The following is a 26,321-nucleotide window of genomic DNA, read 5'->3' as shown; positions in this document are numbered from 1 at the left end:
TTGAATAGTTCCAAGACTGAAGGCAACAAGATTTATACTATCTGTATAGTGTAAATAAGGTTTATTTTGCTTGACAAGCATGATAGAAAAGAATTTGGAGTTTTTTCTTAGGGTGACAGGTCCCCTTTAAATAAATATCTCACTAAGTGACATTATTTTCATTTAAAAAAAGTGAAAGGCTGAAACTAGTTTCTGAGAAACTGTGTTTTTCTACAGGTGAGTTATCTACTATTAATGCAAGGTAGCACCTCATGTAGGATTATACTGCCTGATCATAGTTTCCCTCATAGTTTAGAGATGGGCAGAAAACGGTTTTATGATAACAGGATAGTGCACACTGGCTTTGTTACAATCAATCGATCTGTAGAGTGACTACAATTGCAGTTATTTCAGTCTGGCACTGACGCAATAGCCTTTGCAACTTTGATGTCATGTGCACTGTGCAGTGACAAACACCATAGCTAGTGTGAGGGAAATTTTTTGCTACAACCTTTTGTTGAAAATCAAATAAAATTTATAAGTAAAACCATTATGCCATCAGTACAAAATGGTCATTCTTCAATTCCAGCTACAGATATCAAGTGGGCTGTTAGCTTGTGGCCAGCTATTGGGAACAGCTCCAGTGTCATACATACAGAAGTAACATAGCTGCTAGCATTTGAAAGTAATTACTAGAGGCACTTTGCAGGATTAAACAAAAAAACAATGCTCCACACATACTATATTTAACTTTGGGTAAATGTCATAGATATTACACTGCAGTTGTGTTTGAACTCACTTATTTATTAACTGTACCAGCTACCAGAGTTAGTGTAAACCTTAAGTACACGTTTGGAGTAATGATATCTATTAAACACATCTGTGCACTAAACCATGCTTAAAAATCAAGTAGGCAAGAAGTCAAGAGTCAGCGGCTGCCACTAGAATTGAAGGACACCTGAGGACTCCTTATTTTCCCTTTCCTACTAATGTGAACACAGCTAAAATCTTACAAATGATATTTATCTCTATTTGTCTCTGTGCCCAAACTAAAGATGGTGGTATTCCTATTACAGGTATAAGACCCATTATCCATAATGCTCGGGGCCAAGGGTATTCCGGATAAGGGTTTTTTTCCATAATTTGGATCTCCATACCTTAAGTCTACTGAAAAATCATACTCGAGTATAAGCCTAGTTTTTAAGCACCCAAAATGCGCTGAAAAAGTCACCCTCGGCTTATACTCGAGTTGGGTGCAATGGGTCCCCCCAGACTTGCACCCTCTGTCCTTTGTGTACAAATTAGGCCACCCGCAACCAGACCCTCCAGTGCCTATTGTTTTTGTTGACCCTCTTCTCCACTTACAGAGCTAGTTTACTGTTTTGCTTTGAAATATATATTTAAAATCATATACCCCACTGATGCCTCAATTAATGAAATTTTATTGGTATTTATTTTGATTATTGAAACTTAGCAGTAGCTGCTGCATTTCCCACCCTAGGCTTATACTCGAATCAATACGTTTTTCCAGTTTTCTTAGGTAAAATTAGGTACCTCGGCTTATATTCGGATCGGCTTATACTCGAGTATATACGGTAGATATTAATTAAACCCAAGAGAATTGTATTGCATCCAATACGGATAAATTATATCTTAATTGGGATCAAATACAAGGTACTGTTTTATTATTGCAGAGAAAAAGGAAATCAATTTTAAAAATCTGAATTATTTGATTAAAATAGAGTCTATGGGATAAAGGATTTCTGTAATTCAGAGCTTTCTGGATAACGGGTTTCTGGATAATGGATCCTATACCTGTATTAAATGAAGCTTCAACATTGAAAGTCTATGGTTTGTTCTGTCCTACTCAAATTCAACAAATTCTGAAACTTAAATGGCCAGTTTTTGCATGTGGAAATATTTGTCATCCGTGAAAGAAGAATGCATTATAAATGAGCTTACTTTCGTTCAGGTAGAAGCCTTCTGGGCAGTTAATTATGCAGCTGTTGCTTTCTTCATTTAAATAATAGCCAGGTTTGCATGCTGTGCATTGGTCACTGCGACTCCCCACACACGATTCACAGTGCAGGAAACATTTTTTGCATCTTTTTTTGTCTGCGAGGTAGTGACCAGCGGGACAGTCTGATACACAAATTCTGTGAGAAATGACAATGTACACTTTATTAAGAAATGTCTATTTTTACCTTTAAGAGTGTAGTAGGGGACCACAAACTACTACATGATTAGCAATAAAAAGATGACAATAAAATGATTAGTACTATACATTGGAACAAAGTAGATCTTTCTAAAAATATATCAGTAAAAAAGCCCATACTAAAACACCTTTATAAAGTATTTCTCTGCTAATATGTGCCATTGCATTATCCAAGATGAAACCATTCTCAGTGGACAGTTAATTTGTTTTGTGCTCATAAGAACAAGCAGAATGCAACTTTTATTTTCTGGTTTCGCCCTGCTCAGTTCAAAAAAATAACAAAAACATACATATTTCTCACGTGAAACAAGGCAAAGAGTATGTTCAACCCAAGGCTTATCATTGAATTAATGCTGAAAATAAGGGTATACAGCCCCTTTAAAAGACTGCGGTATAGATTCCTGCTGGCAACCTCTGGTGAACTTCTCATAAATATGTCTTGATGGATCTGATGGTAGATAAAAGCAAGCTGTACGCTAAACGCACCATATTTTTTTAAAGTTCATAATATTAGGATTGATAACTATTTTTTACAACCCTTTACAGCAGTGGACATAACACCTATGCTCATTCTTTTTAGATACTGTTATATACTGCCCTCGAGAAAAAACAGTAATCACGCCTCATTCAAGAAAATAATTTGTGACGTTCCTATTAAAGTACCAGAACACATAATGCATTGAATAGCTTATTATTACCTTTTTCCAACCTTACATTATTACATTACAGCCTAAATTATATCTTACAGTACTTTTTTTTTGTTTAGCAGTAAAAGCTTTAGTTCTGAACAGAATTCGGTCTAGTGTATATCTGAATTTTTCATGTAGGAGTGGAACAGGATGGACTGCTGGTTGTGACTGTACTCTTCTTGATGAAGCCTTATGTTATTTGGCTGGATGTATTCCATTTAGGACAGTATTATTTAGATGATGTTTAGCACAATTAGATCAGCTCATATCTCTCTCCAAGCAACAGTGTATTGATTTAACATTCCCTGCCAATCTTGCTCAAACAAAAAATAATAAACTGTACGACACAGTAGGAATTCTACACAAACAGTACAAAATTGTTTAGGTCTGAATGTTCTTTTAAGATAATTAAAACTCCGTTTCTTTAAACAGTATCAGAATCTGATTAAGAAGTCTACCAATGGCATACTACTTTGGAAAAAATACAGGGAAGTTAGCATAAACCAACTACTTACCGTGTGTTGTTTTTTGCCTTGTAATAAAAGTGAAGACAGTCGGTACAGTGGTCCGGACCTGGCCCATCACATCCTACATTACTGCATTCAACATCACAGGGACCTTTTAGTAAAGATTAAATCATTTTATTTTAGGGTAAGCCATTTTTTTGGGAGGTGTTATCCTCCCCCTATACATATGTTATTGTTAATATTAACAAGCAATTTTAAAGACCACTGTTTGTTTGTTCTTCCTTTGAGAAAGGTCATGTAATGTGACCAAAACATTGGGAACCTAAAAAAAAGTCTTTTTGATTTTCCTTCTATCCATGTATTTTTATTAGCACCCAGGCAGTGGATTTGTCTTACACTCGAGTGCTCCTCTTAGCTGAAATATATATATATATATATGCCTAGTTATTGCCTATTATTTTATCTTATGCCTTAACCTGTATAGTCATCCATGCTGTAATCCTCAGAAGGCTCATCTATCGGACTGGATCGTACTCTTTCCACCTTGGGGACATCATTTCTAGGGGAGTATGGATGAACCGATGTACCATAGAGAACTAAAGACCATTCTTTTAATTTTCCTTAAAAGAGCAAAAAAGAGTTAAAGTCAACAACAGGAAAAGGAATTTGCTAGTAAGTGGGTTTTTGGTGTATGATGAATGTGCATCTTGTTGGCTGTCTGGGGATGCTGGGAGTTTTAATCTAACAAGAGTGGGGTATAAGTTGGCAAGTTAAAACTTTATATTCCACTAACATTACACATAACACCACATTAACATGAGTACATTTTTACAGATGAGATGGGGATATTGATTCATTTTCTGTTATAAAAGTGTAATTCTTAAAGTCAGTTCCTTTGTTAATGGAGTGCATAGAATGTAAACACAATAAACAACAAAAAAGAATTCTTAACCAGTAGGATTATTCTTTTAGTTTCGACACATAAGACAAAACTAGAAATTAAAGGAAATCTATACCCCCCGAATAAAAGTTTTGGTTGCATAAAAACCCAGTGTAAAGTCAAACAGAGCCTTCTATAGGCTGCCAGTCCGCATAGGGGCTACCAAATAGCCAATTATAGCTTTTATTTTTACCCCCAGGAACTTTTTCCATGCTTGTGTTGCTCCCTAACTCTTTTTCCATTTGAATGTGGCTCATGGGTATAAAAGGTTGGGCATACCTGCAATAGCACATACTACTAAAAAAGTATATTTTTATTAATATGGCTTATTTAGATAAAGCATGGATTTACATATGAGCTTGTATATGCAATATATTCTTATAGAGACCTACATTGTTTGGGGGTACAGTTTTCCTTTAATGGGAATAGTCTAAAGCGATACTCCCTATTTAACCAATGACTGCAAGCTCAGATTTATTTCTGCACATTTTATCCAGCAGGACTTTTGTTGCTGAGAGGGGGCAAAACCCTGAACAAGTGTCAGACCAGACAACAATATAAAAATGGGACCAAAAAAAATTAATATTTGTACTCCCATTTAAAAGGCTTTTAAGCTCAGGTGATAAATGTTGTTCTCTAAAGATCAAATTAAAAACCTACAATGCAAGGGGATTGATGCAGAGCACCAAACCAAAGATTTCAGGTACTCTTAAAACAACACTGTGGTAATAAAATCATTCTAGCTCTAGAGGGATATAAAGTACTGGTTAGGATAACAAATGTCAATGCATTGGCATTTTTTGTGTTACTGATCCTTTAAAGGGGCAATATACACCTGTTGTTTAGCAAGATCTATGTATTATTGCCTGAAATTAGGGTACTGCCATCTGCATTTATATGGAAGTGGGGAAACAGCAGATCTGACACATCCGCTCCTTTGAGACACGGAGTGAATCTTGCCACACAAATGTACATTTTTGCATTTTTACACAGAAATCTGACCAGTAATTCTGCACACAGGCCTACCCTGTAACAGATACAGGAAGGAGCGGATCAGCTGTTTCCTCTTTGTGAAGCATTGGCCTTAAGGTGGCCATACACGAGCAGATCCGCTCGCTTGGCGATGTCGCCAAGCCAGCGGATCTTCCCCCGATATCCCCACCTACGGGTGGGCGATATCGGGGACCATTTAGGTAAAAAAAATAATAATCCGATCGTTTGGCCCTGGGGCCAGACGATCGGATTATGTGGGCGGCAATGGGGCAGTCGGATCGGGGACCGCATCAACGAGCCGATGCGGTCCCCGATCCGACCAGATTTTCTAACCTGGCCGATCGAGATCTGGCCAATTTCAGGCCAGATATCGGTCGGCCAGGCCGCTCTGCTCTCCCCATGCACGGGCCGATTAGCTGCCGAATCGGTCCAAGGGACCGATATCGGCAGCTATAGTCGGCCCGTGTATAGCCACCTTTAGGAAAACAAAGCTAAATAGAGATAAAATGCTCTGTATATAAACACCCTCCCTCTTAAAGTTGCTCTGTGTCTGAGGTCTGTAGATAAATAATTTACTACACAAGGGTATAATTAGGAAGACTAAATTTAATTATCTGCCTTTTACTCCTGCAACAATTGCTCTCAAGGACCACTGATGTGGGATAAAGTGCAAAATCAAGTGATTTCCTTTTTACTGTTCTGTATGGTTTTTGCAGCAGGTCATATTTCTCAGGTTAATGTATATTGCATATTGGCTACTTATGCCAAGCGTATTTAAAAACAATTCATCCATTTTTAGAAACACAAGCAAAACGTAACATTTTTTATTATTATTATATATTGGTGCAGCTCATATTATTTTCTTATGGAAAGGTTTTTAATTCTAGCACACAGACAATGAGGTCAGTATTCCTGAACTAAAACTCATTTACAATTTTTTATATCAGTTTCATAATGTTATACCTGGTGTTTTAAAGTTTCTCAACTGGGATGGAGTATCATATATTTCCAGAGTCCAGTCTCCTGAGGCTCTTTCTCCCCAACAATGTGTTGTCATAAATTCCCAGTTCTTAAAGCCTTCCATAGAATGGTCAAAGAGTCTGAAAATATCCAAAAGAAAAGCATTTAAACTACAAAATTAAAAAAACTGCTGAATTCAATCTGAAATGAGCTGAAAACTATTTTATTGTTTATATTGCTGCAGGGAGACTTTTTCTTCTCCCAACTCTGATTTCTGTAATTAAAATGTGGCCTGTTTCTTGTAAGACTTTCTATCAAACCTAGATCCAGATTGTAATTGCCATTTTTCCCCTGAATCAATAACGAACTAATTTTTAGTAAACTAGTGCAAAGAAAATTATGCCAAAGGTCAGTGGTGTTATTGTAGGAGCCCCAGTAAATATAAAAATAATAAGATAAATAAGATAACTTAGACAAAATGAATCAGTAATTTTATTTTCAATCTGTATTATAGCCCAGTGTTATTTTACAGTGCATTGTTTATGCCATCTACCACCCAAACATAAACAACAGTGCTGTGTATATGTGAGGCACTGGCAGATTACCAAAAGCGCTGGCCCAGGGCACATACTTTGACAAGGAATCCAGTGTCAATAAAAGGGTGTGGAGTTTGGGTGTTGAGTGGGAGTATGGAATTTGTACAGGTCCTCCTCAAAAAATTAGCATATTGTGGTAAAGTTCATTATTTTCTGTAATGTACTGAAAAACATTAGACTTTCATATATTTTAGATTCATTACACACAACAGAAGTAGTTCAAGCCTTTTATTGTTTTAATATTGATGATTGTGGCATACAGCTCATGAAAACCCAAAATTCCTATCTCAAAAAATTAGCATATTTCATCCGACCAATAAAAGAAAAGTGTTTTTAATACAAAAAAAATCAACCTTCAAATAATTATGTTCAGTTATGCACTCAATACTTGGTCGGGAATCCTTTTGCAGAAATGACTGCTTCAATGCAGCATGGCATGGGGGCAATCAGCCTGTGGCACTGCTGAGGTGTTATGGAGGCCCAGGATGCTTCAATAGCGGCCTTAAGCTCATCCAGAGTGTTGGGTCTTGTGTCTCTCAACTTTCTCTTCACAATATCCCACAGATTCTCTATGGGGTTCAGGTCAGGAGAGTTGGCAGGCCAATTGAGCACAGTAATACCATGGGCAGTAAACCATTTACCAGTGGTTTTGGCACTGTGAGCAGGTGCCAGGTCGTGCTGAAAAATGAAATCTTCATCTCCATAAAGCTTTTCAGCAGAGGAAGCATGAAGTGCTCCAAAATCTCCTGATAGCTAGCTGCATTGACCCTGCCCTTGATAAAACACACTGGACCAACACCAGCAGCTGACATGGCACCCCAGACCATCACTGACTGTGGGTACTTGACACTGGACTTCAGGCATTTTGGCATTTCCCTTTCCCCAGTCTTCCTCCAGACTCTGGCACCTTGATTTCCGAATGACATGCAAAATTTGCTTTCATCCGAAAAAAGTAATTTGGACCACTGAGCAACAGTCCAGTGCTGCTTCTCTGTAGCCCAGGTCAGGCGCTTCTGCCACTGTTTCTGGTTCAAAAGTGGCTTGCCCTGGGGAATGCGGCACCTGTAGACCATTTCCTGCACACGCCTGTACACGGTGGCTCTGGATGTTTCTACTCCAGACTCAGTCCACTGCTTCCGCAGGTCCCCCAAGGTCTGGAATCGGTCCTTCTCCACAATCTTCCTCAGGGCCCGGTCACCTCTTCTCGTTGTGCAGCGTTTTCTGCCACACTTTTTCCTTCCCACAAACTTCCCACTGAGGTGCCTTGATACAGCACTCTGGGAACAGCCTATTCATTCAGAAATTTCTTTCTGTGTCTTACCCTCTTGCTTGACGGTGTCAATGATGGTCTTCTGGACAGCAGTCAGGTCGGCAGTCTTACCCATGATTGCGGTTTTGAGTAATGAACCAGGCTGGGAGTTCTTAAAACTCTTTAGGAATCTTTTGCAGGTGTTTAGAGTTAATTAGTTGATTCAGATGATTAGGTTAATAGCTCGTTTAGAGAACCTTTTCATGATATGCTAATTTTTTGAGATAGGAATTTGGGGTTTTCATGAGCTGTATGCCATAATCATCAATATTAAAACAATAAAAGGCTTGAACTACTTCAGTTGTGTGTAATGAATCTAAAATATATGAAAGTCTAATGTTTATCAGTACATTACAGAATGAACTTTATCACAATATACTAATTTTTTGAGAAGGACCTGTATAAGGCATTATACCACAGATAAGTAATAAGGTCAGGAAAGAGACAAGAAAAAATATAAAACCACCCTAGATGGGCACTTTTTCGAACACAGTCACAAAGCATATTCATTGGGGTAAATGTTGTTGGTATAGGGGCATGGCAGCAAAAAAAGGTGATTTTACTAGACATTTATTACAAAAAGAAGTTGTAAATTTTATTATTTTAATTTTTTCAAGAAAATGTTTAACTTTTCTTATAAATTAAACACTTGATAGATGTATATTGTTGCAGTATTTTTTACATGGGATGCCATTTGGATATTAAGTTGCTAAGTCCAACAATTATTTATACATGTTTTCTGGTTTCCACTATGATATATATTGATGGTGGTTCTGTAAAGTTGTAAACCACAATTTTTTGTATACCTGATGATGGAATGGACCTTGAAACATAGTTTGTGTCGTTTAGTTAAAACTAACCTCATTACTAGAAAAGTGCAGGTAATTTCAGTTATGAAGCACAACTCTTGGTAGCAGACCTAGGCTACCTCTTATCTCAGCAATATCTTTTTAAATAGATACATATACAAATATACATTTCATTTCCAAAACAACTGGCCCTCCCTTTTGCTGCAATAATAGCCTTAGCCCTTCTGGGAAGGCTTTCCAATGGATACTGAAACACTGATGGGAATTGATCAATTCAACTACAAGAGTATTAATACGGTTGTGCACTGATACATTCATTTATTCCATTCAGGCCAGTAAAGTTCATCCACTCATATCTCACTAAACTCTGTAGGGACCTGCCTTTGTGCATGCAGGGCCAGGCCAAGGTATTTTGGCACCCTGGGCAAGGGCTTCAATCAGCGTCCCCACCGCCCTACCGCCCATATTACCGTTTCCCACTTTTCAGACAACACCTATAAAAAGAGTGCAATATATGTCTAAGCTGAAACCTCTTTAGCGATGAGGTACCCCTTTCACTTCCAGCATGCCCAAAAAGCTTCTTATTAAATCTTGGCAAATCTGGCATTTTTTTCTGCTGCCAACAGCACCCAACATTTTGTTGTGCCAGCAGCAGCCAATCCCTCATACTGCCCCCCATCTTTACCTGTGCCAGCACCCAACATATTGCCCCCATCTGTACCTGTGCCAGCAGCAGCCAATCCCTCATACTGCCCCCCATCTGTACCTGTGCCAGCAGCACCCAACATATTGGCCCCATCTGTACCTGTGCCAGCAGCAGCCAATCCCTCATACTGCCCCCCATCTGTACCTGTGCCAGCACCCAACATATTGCCCCCATCTGTACCTGTGCCAGCAGCAGCCAATCCCTCATACTGCCCCCCATCTGTACCTGTGCCAGCACCCAACATATTGCCCCCATCTGTACCTGTGCCAGCACCCAACATATCCCCTATCTGTACCTGTGCCAGCAGCACCCAACATATCCCCCATCTGTACCTGTGCCAGAAGCAGCCAATCCCTCATATTGCCCCCATCTGTACCTGTGCCAGCAGCACCCAACATTTTGCCCCCATCTGTACTTGTGCCAGCAGCACCAAACACATTGCTCCCATCTGTACTTGTGCCAGCAGCACCCAACATATCCCCCATCTGTACCTGTGGCGCAGCACCCAACATATTGCCCCCATCTGTACTTGTGCCAGCAGCAACCAACATATCCCCCATCTGTACCTGTGGTGCAGCACCCAACATATTGCCCCCATCTGTACTTGTGCCTGCAGCACCCAACATATTGCCCCTTCTGTACCAGCAGCAGCCAATCCCTCATATTGCCCAATTTGCCCCAATCTGTACCTGTGCCAGCACCCATCATGGCCCCATCTGTACCTGTGCCAGCAGCACCCAACATATTGCCCCTTCTGTACCAGCAGCCAATCCCTCATATTGCCCAATTTGCCCCAATCTGTACCTGTGCCAGCGCCCATCATGGCCCCATCTGTACCTGTGCCAGCAGCACCCAACATATTGCCCCTTCTGTACCAGCAGCCAATCCCTCATATTGCCCAATTTGCCCCAATCTGTACCTGTGCCAGCGCCCATCATGGCCCCATCTGTACCTGTGCCAGCAGCACCCAACATATTGCCCCTTCTGTACAAGCAGCAGCCAATCCCTCATTGCCCAATTTGCCCCAATCTGTATATATGCTAGCAGGCAGCCAATGAATATTGCGCCCAATTTGACCCCAATCATATGTACCTGTGCCAGCAGCAGCAATCAAGAATTGCCCCCACTTCCTGTAATTGCAGCCTACCTGTAAACGTCAGAGACTCAGAACTCCCAGGCAGCGGTCCTGCTCAGGCCTCCGAATGGTTTTCCCCGCGCCGCACAGCACACCCACACCGCCACATCCCAGCGCCTCTGGCTGCCGTAGTTTGAATGGCGTGCATGCGTATGTGCGCGCAACTGCCTATTACACATGCGCACAGCGCCAACCTTAACACAGAGGTAAGTGCCAATAAATAGAAGGGTGGGGAGCGCTCCTGGCTGGGTCCCGAGAGGAAATACAAACACATCATGCCAGAGGGGGGTTGGGGGCGGTGGTTCTATTAAACTCAAAGTAAACTAATAAAATACTACTAAAAAAACCCAAAAAATTATTTCCCCTTTAAAGTGCGCCCCCCAATGATTGTGCCCTAGGCAGCCGTCTACTCTGCCTACCCCTAGTTCCGGCCCTGTGTGCATGGGGGCATTATTGTGCTGAAACAAGAAAAAACCTTTCCCAATCTGATGCTACACTGTAGAAAGCATGGAATGTGTGTGTGTGTGTGTGATACAGACACTTAATTTGATCAGTTTTTGCTTATAGGACTGCTTTTGTAAGTAATTGTTACTTGAAGTTCCTAAATCTCACTGTTTTGCCAACTAACTGTCCCTTTTTAACCTGTCAGTTATAGTTTCTAATTTATTTCTTATATGCTGTGTACCCTTGGACGTTTTTAAGTAGCCACTCTGTGGCATTCTTTATCTTGATAATAAAAGTTTTATTACATTATTTCCGGATTTCTATTTGTTTCATGTACGGCTGTTTCATGTTGCAGCACCAGGTATATTCCCTATGCTCATGAGATATTTGATGAGAAAGGAAGACACACATACGCTGCTATAGGTGGAGGAGGTTATTTTCCCAATAGTTTGCACTGTTGCTTTATTTTGTTCAGTGGCTTGATAATTCAGCCCAAAAAATGTTTTACTCATAACTACACTGTAAATTATTTATGCTTTGTGCTTCCATGTATTTATTTTTGATTTATAGCTTCTAATGCTTAGACTACTGCTACACAAATATGGCCACCCCCTCATGGAGGAACATGTAGGATCAGATAGGTAATGTAAAAGTACCTGGCAAATACTTTAATGGCAAAATTATAAAGCTCATACAAAACAATGTTAAGATTTAATTTCTGCTGTCAGTATCCCTTTAAGGGTTTGCTTTTGGTGGAACTATGGGCCCTAGCCCAAATCATGGATAAAAGCCCCAGACCATTATACCCCCTTCACCAAACATTAAGCAGGCAGTAAATTTATAAGAGTAAGTTCTAATGATTACAGTGCTTCAGAAAAGTTGGAACTGAGCAGTTCATTGTTCTGACTGATGATGTGCCATTTAAGATCGCTAAAAATGTGTTGGAAAACTTTTGGCCATATATAGCGTTTGTTATGAAATGGATCATTTTCAGTTAATGTGTCCATATGTAGTAATTAGTAATGCAATGTATTACATTCCCCCTTTGTATTTAAGTGTATGCTGAAGCAGCTAATATAGAGGTGTTAGAATGTAAAATCCTGAAAATCTTAAACAGTTTATTTAAATTACTGGACTAGGCCAAACCTTGAAAGAGTAAAGAACTTTGAGTTCTTGGTTTGCGATATAGCCTTGCTTAGTGGATGGCAGGGAGAATAACAAGGCAAATTCTATTTTAAAATCATTGCAGTCATTTAATATTCAAAGCTGCTAACAGATTGTTGGCTTTTCCTTTAGGCAAAAACACATTAAAAAGAGATCATTTCCCCCTTTTTTAATGCTTTTTTAGGCAATGCTTTTTTTTTTTTTTTTTCTTTCCTTGGGGGATTATTAAAAAAACACTTTGGTCCATCAACAAAGTTGTTCGTGCAGTAATATTAAAGACACAAATAAAACAAAGTGCAGCATATATGTAAAGAAATATAATTTCCCTCATATAAAATTGGTGTTTGAACCTTCACCGAATTTCTAAACAGATGATAAAATAGACAATTTCATTTTTTTGTCTATAATGCCTAAATCCTGTAAATAATACAGATATAATCATATAGTTATAGATTTTAATATATACTGAATATCAATAAATACACAAATACATCTTATTTACTGTAAAATATGGCAGGGCTGATTTTACTTTTGAGAAAGTCTGCATAATTTAAAGGTGTAGTTTAACATTAGTTTTTTAATTATGTGATTCAAATACCTGTCGAAATTTCAAGCTAGAGCCACAAAAGCAAAATATATGAAAAGCCACAAAAAATAAATAAAAAGAGGCCATCTGCAAATTGTCTACATCAAAAAGAACTTCCAGTGGTAGCTGTAAACACTAGTATAATAGTGTCAAATAATTTTCCCTATTTCCATAAATTGGATTTTATTCCTATTTATGGAAAGTTCAGGTAAAAGCTATTTTTCACTTTTTTCTTTTGCAATGAATAGTTTCCAAAAATACATGTTTTTCCCCTTACCAAAGTAATTGGTTTTTTTTTTACCAAAAACGTACTGGTTGTGAGATAGTAAAAATCTATATAACCTATGGTCCAAAATTGATGCAAGTTTGCCAAAATGTTACACTGGGTTGAAAAAAGACCATCAGAGTCCGTCAAGTTCAACCAGTGAGTCAGTCAGTGAAAATGATTTATGATGGGATTTTGCATAATGACCATCTAAGAGAAATGCTAAAATTTGTTCATCCTTTGTACATAAATTTATAGATAACAGGGAAAGACAATATTTTTTCCATATTTTTCTTACAATTAGTTGTTTTTTAATATTATATGTAGGTTATTCAGTGACAATTGAAAACTGAAGTACATTCCTAATTATATTATATTATATTGAAGTAAATTCCTAATTATACATGTGCACACTCATCCTTTAAGACATAAATCCCCAACTGCTTTAAAATTTCAGTCTTCAAAATGAATATATCAACCATCTTCTTCCACTGCTATTAATAGGCCATGTCAGATTTGTGTCATGTTATTGTTTAAGTCTGTAAGCACATTGATTGGTTTACAATTGTTCTATGATGCTAATAAGTGATGTGTTCTCCTTACAAGGGAGAAGGGTGTCTCTTTTTTTTGTGTGATTTGCTGATTGAATACACATTGAATAAGCACAGAGATTCTTCTGTAGATACCTATTGCTTTTTAGCTAGGGCTTTGTTTCCTTTCTTTTCTTGCATGAAATTATTATTTGTGTTACTGAATTTGCAAGATGTTGCCTCATCGCCCAACACTACAAATTATGTTGGCAGGAAATAAACATAAATAGTGATGATAATAACAGAATGGATGAGCATGCAACAAAATCCCCAGGCAAGCACTTGGCCTAAAACTGATATATGTCCTACGGTTTTATCAGGCTATGTTACAAACAAATCAAAAGAACTTAATTTAGATCTGAAGCCCACAGGTAACTACATCAAACCTCAAAGAATACTAATCACAGAGACTTGAAGTCACATAATAGGCATATTCATTTTGACTGAAATTCCTCCTGCGGATTTCTCTGTGCTTTTTCTGAGTCTCTCACGATGCAAGCGCTAACATATACGGGCTAATAAGACAGGTGATTTAAACTGATATTAAAGCTTTATTTTGTTAATCACCTGTAGTTCTTGGATGCTCTTGTTTTATTTTACTTTGAGAAGCTGAAACTGCTTATCAGTTTTTATGGGAAGTTTGAAGCTAGATGCTGAGTGTCACTGTACAGAGAGCAGCACTGTAGCCACTAGGCAGCCCAATAAGTAATGGCTGCAATAGACAGCCACTAGGTACAGGGTCCCCCTGTGCTTTATACCAAATTGTGCTCCCTAGCTTGCATGGTTAAATAAAAGCTAGGGGCATTTATGGAGGTATGCATTGTTGCCATACACAGGAAGCGCTGTATGGATTGGTAGCTCTTTGCACTCCATTCTGGGTATGCAATGAGCTACAAACCATGGGGGCAGGGTTTAATGTGATCTGGGTCTATTTCAACATTTTGTACCTTACCCCATGTTTTGTAAATGAGATCTACAGATTTAAGAGATTTAAAGTAAATATAATTTACCCAAATATAAAAATAATACAATATAAACCTAGATTAAAAAACAAGAGTAAGGAGGCATGCTAGTTCATTTGCTAGACTAAGGGGCAGATAGGTAAATTTTTGGAAGCGTATTTATTTGATAAATACACTTCCAAAAATCCCATAGAAATGAATAGATAGTGGTGAGTTTTTATGTATTAAGCTCTAAACTCACATTTTGATGTAGGTATCCAAAGGAATTAGGGCATACTATGGTTTTAATCCCTACATATTGTTAACTAATTTTGAGTTTGAGCTAGCTGCCCAGGATTATGAAACACTTGGATGGACATCACCAGATTATTATAAAACAAGTTGATGGTTCATTCCTGTCTAAAGGATGGACAGCCAGCACCACCTCTTGTATCAAGTATAAAATATTATGGATTTCCATTAAAGACATGGCAGTTAGATTTTGTATGTATAAATAATAAAAGGCTTACACTGGATTTGAACGTCTATAAATATAGAAGCATGTTATCAATACCTAAGCCACTGAGCATCACTACTACGAATTATTGACTGGTGTCAACCATATTATGGTTATGCATCAATGTATAAGATACCCTTGCAAAAGTGTTATTATTTTACAGTCATGTTAACATTTTATAATACAAAAAGCATTCTTTTAATGGAAAAAAAAAACAGTCTCAATAGGTTGCGGAAGATTTTTGAAAACTTGGATGATACTCAACTATGTTATGTTGGAATTTACATTTGTTCTTTCTTTATATTTTCTAGTTTTCTCTACTCCTTAAATAGCATCTTAAATATGAAAGGTGGACACTCTGAACATTAATGTTTTACACAGATAAGGTTGGAGTTACACAGAGTTGGAGTAGATTTAAATGGTTATAGTAGGGATAATCCAAGTATATTTGCCATCTAAAACAGCAGGAGCCTGGCCACCTCTTGCCGTCTCCCTCCCTAGCTTCCTAGATCTAAAGCTGGCCATACACGCACAGATAATATTGTATGAAACTTCGTTTGTACGATATTCGGTGCGTGTATGGCAACTCGGTGAGGGGACCGATATTGCAGACGGCTGCAGATATCGGTCGACTCACCGATCGGGCGAGTTAAAAGATTTTGATTGGGCACAATTGAAGGCACCTGAGCATATTCTGCCTTCAGGGCTGAATCGACAGAAGGAGGTAGAAATCCTGTTGTTTCTAACTCAATATCTGACGATTCAGCCTTGAATGTTAGTGGAGGGTTGGAACGATCTTTCGTGCAACCGATGATCGCACGAAAGATCGAAAATTGCCACGTGTGAGGCCAGCTTAAGTCCTACCTCTGGTTATGGTCTGGATTGTCCTGGAGTGCATCAACCGCACCATCAACTACCCAAGAGTGCGTTGCATACAAGAAAATCTTTATTCATACAGAATATTTAACCTATTTTTTATACTGCAATGCAATGAAAACGAACTATATTACTACATAATGATTATTAAAATATCAGCTTTTTGTAAGAATATATTTATGGTAAACTCATTTATAGGTTAAAATTCCTGTAAAACCATTGTTGCTTAAAATACACACGCATATATTAAGCAACTGTGGACTTACAGGCATTTTAATCTATGAATAATCTTATATTTGAACCTTGTCAGGTGGACAGAATGCACGCTCGCTTTAAACTCAGTAAAATCATATGGAATTAGTGGAATTTAATTTAATTACTTCCCTTACAGAATTCTCTTGAGAATTAAGTAATTATTTTTCCTATTGAGCAGGGCTGCAAATAAGATAAATACATATTTCTTCCTAACTTTCTTGCATACCAATCCCTTCCAAAGGTGAACTGTGAACATCCAAATTATTTTCTTATCAAGCTGACAGCACTGCAACAGCTTGTTATTCTGCACATAACTATAAGTACTGATACACTGTGACTTACTTATCAGTTTTGGGCCATAAGCAGAAACTAAAAGGACTGTAACTTTTCCCAGATGCTACACATGCACAAAAAGTACCGCTGCTAATTTGTCATGAAGAAACACTTCTTAAAGCATAAATAGAAATGGCAGTAAAACCAGATTAAATTGAATATTGGCAGATTACACGGTAACAAGACTTGGTTGTAACCAGAAATGACATTACATTTAGTAACTTAAATGTACATTAGTAACTAGAGGCAAAACACAACTCTTATACAGAAGGCAGCATGGTAGATTAGAGGTGCTTTTTCTGTGCAGCACTAGGGTCCTGAGTTTAATCATGGCTTGGGCACTATCTGCAAGGACCATGTGTGTGTGCAGGTTTCCTCTGGGTACTACAATTTCCTTACTCCAAAAATATACAGACAGGTTCATTGATAAAATTAGCACTACTGTGTGTGTATATGAGAGGGACCTTAGACTGCAAACTCCACTGGGGAAGGACTCATATGAATGATGTATAATCTCTGCTGCATAAATGTGTTGGTGCTATATACATATCAGATAATTTAGAATTACATTGATGGGTAAGCTGGAACACACCTATTCACGACTTTAACCCACAATGCATAGACTGCATATAATAGGGTGCACATCCCTGGTCTATTCTTTTGGCAAACCTTCTCTAAGGAACACAATGTAATGTAATGGGCATCACTACAACCAGTATTAAAGTGCCTTTATTATAGCAACTAACACAGAACAATGTTTTAAGCAAAAAGACTTTGGAATTTTAACCAAACTACCATATATAAAGGCTGATTTATGAACTAAGGTGCAGTGGGCAACTTGCACTTGGTACTTGTATCAAAATGTGCTCTTCACGCTTCTGCATAATTGTGCTTGGCGCCACTGTGTCCTTTCTGCATTCAATTTTGAATTGCCTATTGGCGTAGAGGAACCCTTGAGCTTCCCCCACCTCAAGACCAGGCGGTAGCTCTAGAGTTCCCATATTAGCCTGGATCAACTGGAGCAGCACAGTTGTGCCAAAAGAATGAAGCACACAAGTCACTTCCATGCTGAACACCAGAAGCAATGCTAGACAGGCTTCAAAAATATTAGATGCTGAATGCAGCACAACTGCATCAAAGTCAACAGCCAGGATGCTGGAATTCTGGCTGCATCGTGGGGAAAAAAACATGACAATTACTCTTGAAATTGCACTCTACTCACTGAACTTGTGAAGGTAAATGAGCCACAACAAAATAACACCACTAAAGCATAATATGCAGGCTTTTTAGACTCAGAACCATTAGGGACATTGCAAAAGCAGAGGCAGCAAAGTGCAAAATACATGCAATACACACATTCACTGAAGAGAGTTTTGTTGTACATACATTGTTCTTTTTATTGATTTAATTGAAAATAGCTATGGCTTTTGTTATGTGTTGGTTTAAACAGTGCATGTTTGTTTCAGTGTATTATTGAGTATAGAATAGCTGGGTTTCTGACTAGATGGAAAGAAAATCCACAGTCTTTAAAACAGAAATCACATGATGAAGAAGCCCTAAAAATAGCATTTTATTTGCAGTTACACAGTCCCTCTACGAGGTTAAATTCAAAGAGTATAGGAATGTGTAGGATAGAGATTTAAATGAAACCTCAATGTAGAGTGTAGGACATTGAAAATGCCTAGTTAAAATTTTCTGCTAAACATCAAAACCTGAATGACACTTTGTACAAATCCCAGCTGTGAATCGATGGAAACAGATTGGATAGGAAGTGCATCTGCTGTAAGTAATGTGCCATTGTTCTGACACATACACTAGATACAGACTGCTTTTACCTGAAAAGAAGAACCTGTACTTAAATGCAGGTTTAAGAATGTTTTACCGTATACAATGTCCCAATGTTACGATAGGCAAACATGCACTTTAAAATAAGCACAGGCATGTAGAGTAATTTGTTCTTTAATAATGATGTACTGTAAAAGGACAGTAACTGCAGTGCCTATGCAAACACGGTAAATGTGCAATGGGTACAACATGGCCACAGCATCAATTTTACAATTCTGCATCTGGGTGAGTCAGAAACGCATGTAAAAAGGCTACATTCCATTCCCATTTTTGTTTCCCCAGTCAGCTGCGTTTAGGAACGCATCTCAGTCCCGGGGAAGCAGAAAACATTTGACATGAGGCTTATTTCATAATTCAGTTTTTGCTGTGATAACACATGGGAGGTACTCACCGGTTAGCCAGCAACTGTGACCTTGTGCCTGATGGAGACGTCAGATAAATTGCAAGGTCCCCTCGCCGTGGATGTGTAATACTGACACGTACAACTACATGCTCCAAATAAACCACGTGGTGATTGGTGTTATCAGCACAGCCAGTTGCTTTATATACTGAACGGACAACATTATCTGGCCGTATGGTCCTAAAGAAAATCACATATTTAAGAGCAATATTTAACCAACTACTTGATTACAGAACAAGATTTCTCTTTAACATAAACTAAAGCTTAACAAAGAATTAGTCTATAAATGGTACTTCTTATGAATTAGAAATGTAAAAGCCCAAGGAAACCACAGCCCTTTGGGACCAATTCCTAATATACTGTATAAATGTACAATAACAAATTCTCAATATAAAACACATAAATATGAGAGTATATACAGTATATATATATATATATATATATAGTCTCGTAGAAAGCACTCCAGGGACATATAAAAATCAAAAAAATTTTATTTAGACACAAATGTCTACGCGTTTCGATCCATACGGGATCGTCATCAGGACATTGTCCTGATGACGATCCCGTATGGATCGAAACGCGTAGACATTTGTGTCTAAATACATTTTTTTTGATTTTTATATGTCCCTGGAGTGCTTTCTACGAGACTATATACAATTTTATGGTTAGCACCCGGCCATTGGCGTTTTTTGTTTGGTGAGTGCTGATTTTTGGAACAATATATATATATATACAGTGGCTTGCAAAAGTATTCGGCCCCCTTGAACTTTTCCACATTTTGTCACATTACAGCCACAAACATGAATCAATTTTATTGGAATTCCACGTGAAAGACCAATACAAAGTGGTGTACACGTGAGAAGTGGAACGAAAATCATACATGATTCCAAACATTTTTTACAAATAAATAACTGCAAAGTGGGGTGTGCGTAATTATTCAGCCCCGAGTCAATACTTTGTAGAACCACCTTTTGCTGCAATTACAGCTGCCAGTCTTTTAGGGTATGTCTCTACCAGCTTTGCACATCTAGAGACTGAAATCCTTGCCCATTCTTCTTTGCAAAACAGCTCCAGCTCAGATTAGATGGACAGCGTTTGTGAACAGCAGTTTTCAGATCTTGCCACAGATTCTCCATTGGATTTAGAGCTGGACTTTGACTGGGCCATTCTAACACATGGATATGTTTTCCTTTAAACCATTCCATTGTTGCCCTGGCTTTATGTTTAGGGTCGTTGTCCTGCTGGAAGGTGAACCTCCGCCCCAGTCTCAAGTCTTTTGCAGACTCCAAGACGTTTTCTTCCAAGATTGCCCTGTATTTGGCTCCATCCATCTTCCCATCAACTCTGACCAGCTTCCCTGTCCCTGCTGAAGAGAAGCACCCCCAGAGCATGATGCTGCCACCACCATATTTGACAGTGGGGATGGTGTGTTCAGAGTGATGTGCAGTGTTAGTTTTCCGCCACACATAGCGTTTTGCATTTTGGCCAAAAAGTTCCATTTTGGTCTCATCTGACCAGAGCACCTTCTTCCACATATTTGCTGTGTCCCCCACATGGCTTGTGGTAAACTGCAAACAGGAATTCTTATGGTTTTCTGTTAACAATGGCTTTCTTCTTGCCACTCTTCCATAAAGGCCAACTTTGTGCAGTGCACGACTAATAGTTGTCCTATGGACAGATTCCCCCACCTGAGCTGTAGATCTCTCGTCCAGAGTCACCATGGGCCTCTTGGCTGCATTTCTGATCAGCGCTCTCCTTGTTCGGCCTGTGAGTTTAGGTGGACGGCCTTGTCTTGGTAGGTTTACAGTTGTACCATACTCCTTCCATTTCTGAATGATCGCTTGAACAGTGCTCCGTGGGATGTTCAAGGCTTTGGAAATCTTTTTGTAGCCTAAGCCTGCTTTAAATTTCTCAATAACTTTATCCCTGTATGTATCCTGGTATGTTCTTTGGACTTCATGGTGTTGTTGCTCCCAATATTCTCTTAGACAACCTCTGAGGCCATCACAGAGCAGTTGTATTTGCACTGACATTAGATTACACACAGGTGCACTCTATTTAGTCATTAGCACTCATCAGGCAATGTCTATGGGCAACTGACTGCACTCAGACCAAAGGGGGCTGAATAATTACGCACACCCCACTTTGCAGTTATTTATTTGTAAAAAATGTTTGGAATCATGTATGATTTTCGTTCCACTTCTCACGTGTACACCACTTTGTACTGGTCTTTCACGTGGAATTCCAATAAAATTGATTCATGTTTGTGGCTGTAATGTGACAAAATGTGGAAAAGTTCAAGGGGGCCGAATACTTTTGCAAGCCACTGTATGTATGTATATATATATATATATATATATATATATATATATAGGAACAGGTCAAAGCAGGCACTCACATATAATGAAGTAATAATTTGCCTGGGTGCAGTATAAAGTGAGCATACAAAACTAGAAAGAATATGCCGCACACACAGGTCTTAGATGCAAAAAACAAAAACATTTTTTTTAATTGGATCAAGGACTGACGTTTCGGCCGCACAAGCAGCCTTTCTCAACTTATTGTACAGCGCTGTGGAATATGTTGGCGCTTTATACACAATTTGAATAAAACAAACACAAAGGACACCATAAAAAATGAGTAGAAAGTGCAAGAGAAGTGAATCACCCTGTGTAAAAGGAGTGGGAAATCCCAGTGAAATAAATAAAATGCAATAAATGTGCAAAGAAAGGAAGAAAGGGCGCTGGAATCACTGTGAGGCTGAACTGCAACTCCCAGTAGCCGCTCTAATTAGAAGGGCGCCGTAGTAATTTGTATACGTTTGGATAAAAAAAAAAAAAATATGTATATGTATATATATATATATATATATATAGTATAAAAAAAATTATATTATATAGCAATAGACAGTGTTGTCACTCTCAGGATTTCCACAATCGTTTCCAAGGATAACAAATCAAAGATGAATGCAAAAGGTGAGATTTATTTGTCCTACGTTTCAGTTCCCTACTGGAACCTTCGTCAGGGAGTGCCGACACTGTCTATTACTATCCTATTACTTTTGATCTGGCACCCAGGTATTGCAAAGAACTTTTTTGGTGTGCTCTCCACTCTGTATATATACCCCTGGCCAAATTACACATTAAGTACATTTTTGCAGATCACTTCTATTCCTGGCATCTTCTAGGGTAGCTGTTTACTACTTAATATTTTCTTTGTTCCAATGTTTTAAAGGTCATGAAAATTGTTTTACTCTGCACCATCAACATTGCAACATGCAAATATGTTGTTTATTAACACACTGATTTGTGTTTTTTTACACTAGGAACATCAGCAATAGTTTTGAGTTTGCTTTCTTGTGATTATTAGAAACAGAATGGTTATATCACTAAATAGATTTAATCTTGCAGACATTTAAAACATTACTTGATCTGTCTGTCTGTGTTCTCCACGCATATGTGCTGTGCAGGGACTGTTGTCCATTTCTCTGCTTCTATCACCATGGCTTCTGCGTCCATCAAACCAAATCCATACAGATGGCTCACTGTCAGAGACAGAGAAAATTCTGCCTTTAAAATGTGAGCTCTAATATATTATTTTAGCAGGTAAATGGATTGAAAAAAATGATGAGAATGTTTAATAAAATGTGTCATTTATTCAAGACATTAATGCTTCCATTGTTTGTATTGAAAACCAAAGAAAGGCCATAGTCCTTGACAAATGAAATTAAAGTACAAAGCCAAAACAAAACATAGAACATATCAAAAAGCCAAAGCCAGCATTTCACTTCTATAAAAAAAGAAAATACTACATTCATTAACGGCATTATGTCATCCAACATTTCTGTGGAACCTTTATGTGATTTGTCCTTATCAAAGTATTCTCATAAGAGCTAAAATGTTGGATCATTTAATGTGCTAATATGTTTAATTTTTTTGTAAGTGTCCCTGGTATACTTACTCCATAATATACTTGAATTTGCATATATTTGCACTTGAGACTTGAAAATATATTTTTCAATTTTCTGTTATTTTTATATAAGATTTAATTTATATTTATATAAGATTAAGGTTTTTTTTCCCAAAAAACTGCCTTATGGGAAGGCAGCATTGTGGAATCACTAAGGGGTGCAAGATTATACCACGTAGAGCACCATTAAAGAGATACTGACACTGACACCAGAAATTAAACCTTTTTTTTTTTTTTTTTTCAAAATCTTTCTTTTATTGGTTTTTCATTCAAAGAGGGGGGGGGGTTACAGAAGAGAAAAAGGGGGGGGGGGAGGGTTCAGCAAATGTTACAGTATTCATTGTCCATTGTGTTTTGACAGGGTTAACAGCGAGTTTTGTTATACAGAGATAATAAAATACAGTGCATATTCAATACATCTTAGGTCACCTGCTGGTATTTAGGTTCTTATTCCTAGGAGTTTGTCCTATTGCAATAGTGTTTTCTCACTTTAACAAATTTAACCAGGGGTTCCAGGTACTATGATACTGTTGGATCTTATTATGTATCAGGGCTGTGATTTCTTCTAGTTTCCTAGTTTCTTCTACTAGGGTGATCCATTCCTTTACTGTGGGGGGGTTTATTGATTTCCACTTTTTGGGGATTATTGCTTTTGCTGCATGCAATAAGTGGAGTGTCAGTTTATCCTTTACAATTACATTGCTGTTACCATCATAGTATAATAGAAGCAGGGGGAGGTTGGAGGGGTGTATAATGCTATTGGTGGTATTGCTGGTTATTTCACACACTTTACTCCAGAACTGTGTCAAAGCTGTACATGTGAACCATATATGCTTGAAGGACCCCACCTCAGAGTCGCATCTCCAGCATTTGTCGCTGGCATTTGGGAAAAGCTTATTTAGCTTCTCGGGCACATAGTACCATCTGGTGGTTATTTTGAAGAGCATTTCCCGTATTCTGGATGCTCTGGAAGATTTGTGGATATTTGTTAGTATTTTTTCTCTATGTTTTGGGGGGATGTTTATGTTTAGTTCTTTTTCCCAAGCGTCAAAATAGCCCTGCTGGGGGGTATTATAGTTTATCAACAAAAGTTGGTATGTATAAGATAACGGTCTTTTAGGTAATTTCTGGGTTTCTATCAAGGTTTCCCATGTAGTTGTTTGGTTACTTGGTGGTATTCCTTTAAATTTGTTTAGGTAGTGATGTAGTTGATTGTAGCACCATGCGTCTCTGGGGTGGGGTCCCCAAATTTTTTGAATGCCTGCCAGATTTATGATTTTCCCTTTTTTATAAAAATCAGTTATCCTGGTTTCTCTTTCCTTATAAGTTCCCCACCTTGCAAAGGCTCTGATGTCTAAGCTGGGGGGGAATTCTGGGTTTGCTATCAGAGTTTGGAATCTGGGGAAGGGTGTTGTTGTAATAAGTTGTTGTCTGTATTTGTTCCATATTTCTAGTGTTGCCGCTATAGCGGGGTGTGATAACGTTTCCTTAGGCATATTTGAGGGTTGGGCCCATAGTAGGTTGCTTAGTGGAATTTTGTACAATGCTTGTTCGGTTTCCACCCATATTTTCTCCTTACTTTGCAGGTACCAGTGGAGGGTTCGCACCAGGTGGATCGATGCGTAGTACCGGTAAGTGTCTGGAGCTGATAGTCCTCCTTTACTTTTGGGGAGAATTAGGGTTTCGTATTTGAGTCTGGGGGTTTTGTCTCCCCAAATGAAGTTGGAAATTGTTCTCTTAATTGAGTGGAAAAATATTTTAGGGATCTTAATAGGTATGGTTTGGAGATAGTAGAGGATTTGTGGCATTATAGACATTTTAATTGCCTGTATTTTCCCAAACCATGATAGGCCTAAAGTTTTCCACGTTTTCAATTGTTTGTCCACCTTATCTATTAATGGAACAAAGTTGGCTTGGTATAGTTTGGAGAGGTCAGGTGTTAGCAATATTCCTAGATATTTAATCTTGTTGGGGGACCACTGGAATGGGAAATTTTGTTCTAGTGTGGATTTTATTGAGGTTGGGAGGTTGATATTTATGGCTTCTGACTTGCTTACATTTACCTTAAAGTTTGATACTTTGCCAAATTGTAGGAGCAGCTGCATTACATTAGGTAGCGTTATAATGGGTTTTGTAATGACTAGTAGTAGGTCTTCTGCGAATGCTGCGATCTTGTGTTCCCTTTTACCTGTTATAATTCCTGAGATGTCAGGGTTCCCTCTTATATGTGCTAATAGGGTTTCCATCACTAATACAAAAAGGAACGGGGAGAGGGGGCACCCCTGTCTAGTTCCATTGCGTATATGAATCTGTGGTGAAAGTGAGCCATTTACTCTAACACGGGCTGTAGGTTCTTGGTACAGTGCCATGATTCTGTTGATGGTAATTTCCCCCAATCCAATTCCAGCCAATGTGTGTCTTAGGAAGGGCCAGGAGACCCTGTCAAAGGCTTTTTCAGCGTCTGTCGTTAAAATCATTGCAGGTATTTGTCTCTTTTTGGCAAAGTGGATGAGAGATATAATTTTGTAAGTATTGTCCTTCCCCTCCCTACCCGGTACAAAGTCGGCCTGGTCTGGATGCACTATTTGGGCTAACACTGTTTTTAGCCTATTTGCTATAATTTTTGCATATATTTTGATATCGACATTAATTAATGATATGGGCCTGTAGCTTGCACATAGTTGAGGGTCTTTTCCTGGTTTGGGTATAACTGTGATGTGGGCTTCTTTGGCCTGTGCCGGGAAGTTGTTTTCTTTATTAATATCATTAAAATATTGTGACATATAGGGAATAAGTTCATTGGAATAAACTTTGTAGTAAAGGGAGTTATAGCCATCTGGACCTGGGCTCTTGTTTGTCAGGATGGAATGTATAGTATCTAGTATTTCTTTGGTGGTGAAAGGTTCGTCTATCCATTGCTGTTGCTCTTGGGAGATTGCAGGTAGGTTAGCTTCTTTGATGAATTTTGCAATGGCTATTTCGTTGAGGACAGGGTCATTTGGTTTTTGGAGGCTGTATAATTCTTGGTAGAATTGTTGGAAACATAGTGCTATTTGGGGAGTGGTATGACAGAGGGTTTGATTTTTATTTTTGATGTTGGGTATGTATGATTTCGGTTGTATTCTTTTTAGGATACTGGCAAAGTGTTTGGTGCTTTTGTCACCTAGTTCGTATGTTTTTTGTTTGCAGCATAGGTAAGCCTTGTAGGAGCCAGTAAGGCTTTCAATTGAGTTCTTGTTTTTTCTAGTTGGTTGAGTGTGTTGATTGCTATTGTTTGTTTGTGGGTTTGTTCTAGTTTCCCTATTTCTGCTAGTAATGTTTTGATTTGGCTCTCTCTT

General features: G+C 38.4%; 1 protein-coding gene across 3 annotated transcripts in view; it reads right to left on the bottom strand.

Annotated features, from left to right (window-relative positions):
• pcsk5 (proprotein convertase subtilisin/kexin type 5) overlaps positions 1-26,321 on the bottom strand; it is a 246,229-nt gene that overhangs the window by 89,563 nt on the left and 130,345 nt on the right. For all 3 annotated transcript variants that reach the window (XM_031890895.1, XM_031890900.1, XM_031890898.1), the window contains exons 11-16: positions 22,441-22,558; positions 19,006-19,194; positions 6,247-6,383; positions 3,827-3,970; positions 3,399-3,501; positions 1,942-2,135 (exon numbers count right to left, since the gene is read on the bottom strand). In XM_031890895.1, the coding sequence (XP_031746755.1) occupies positions 1,942-2,135; positions 3,399-3,501; positions 3,827-3,970; positions 6,247-6,383; positions 19,006-19,194; positions 22,441-22,558 (885 nt within the window). The remainder of the gene's footprint in view (positions 1-1,941; positions 2,136-3,398; positions 3,502-3,826; positions 3,971-6,246; positions 6,384-19,005; positions 19,195-22,440; positions 22,559-26,321) is intronic.

Source organism: Xenopus tropicalis, chromosome 1, assembly GCF_000004195.4.
Source record: "Xenopus tropicalis strain Nigerian chromosome 1, UCB_Xtro_10.0, whole genome shotgun sequence".
Taxonomy (NCBI): Eukaryota; Metazoa; Chordata; class Amphibia; order Anura; family Pipidae; genus Xenopus; species Xenopus tropicalis.
Note: the sequence above shows the minus strand (reverse complement) of the source record. Positions and strands in the feature narration are given on the sequence as shown.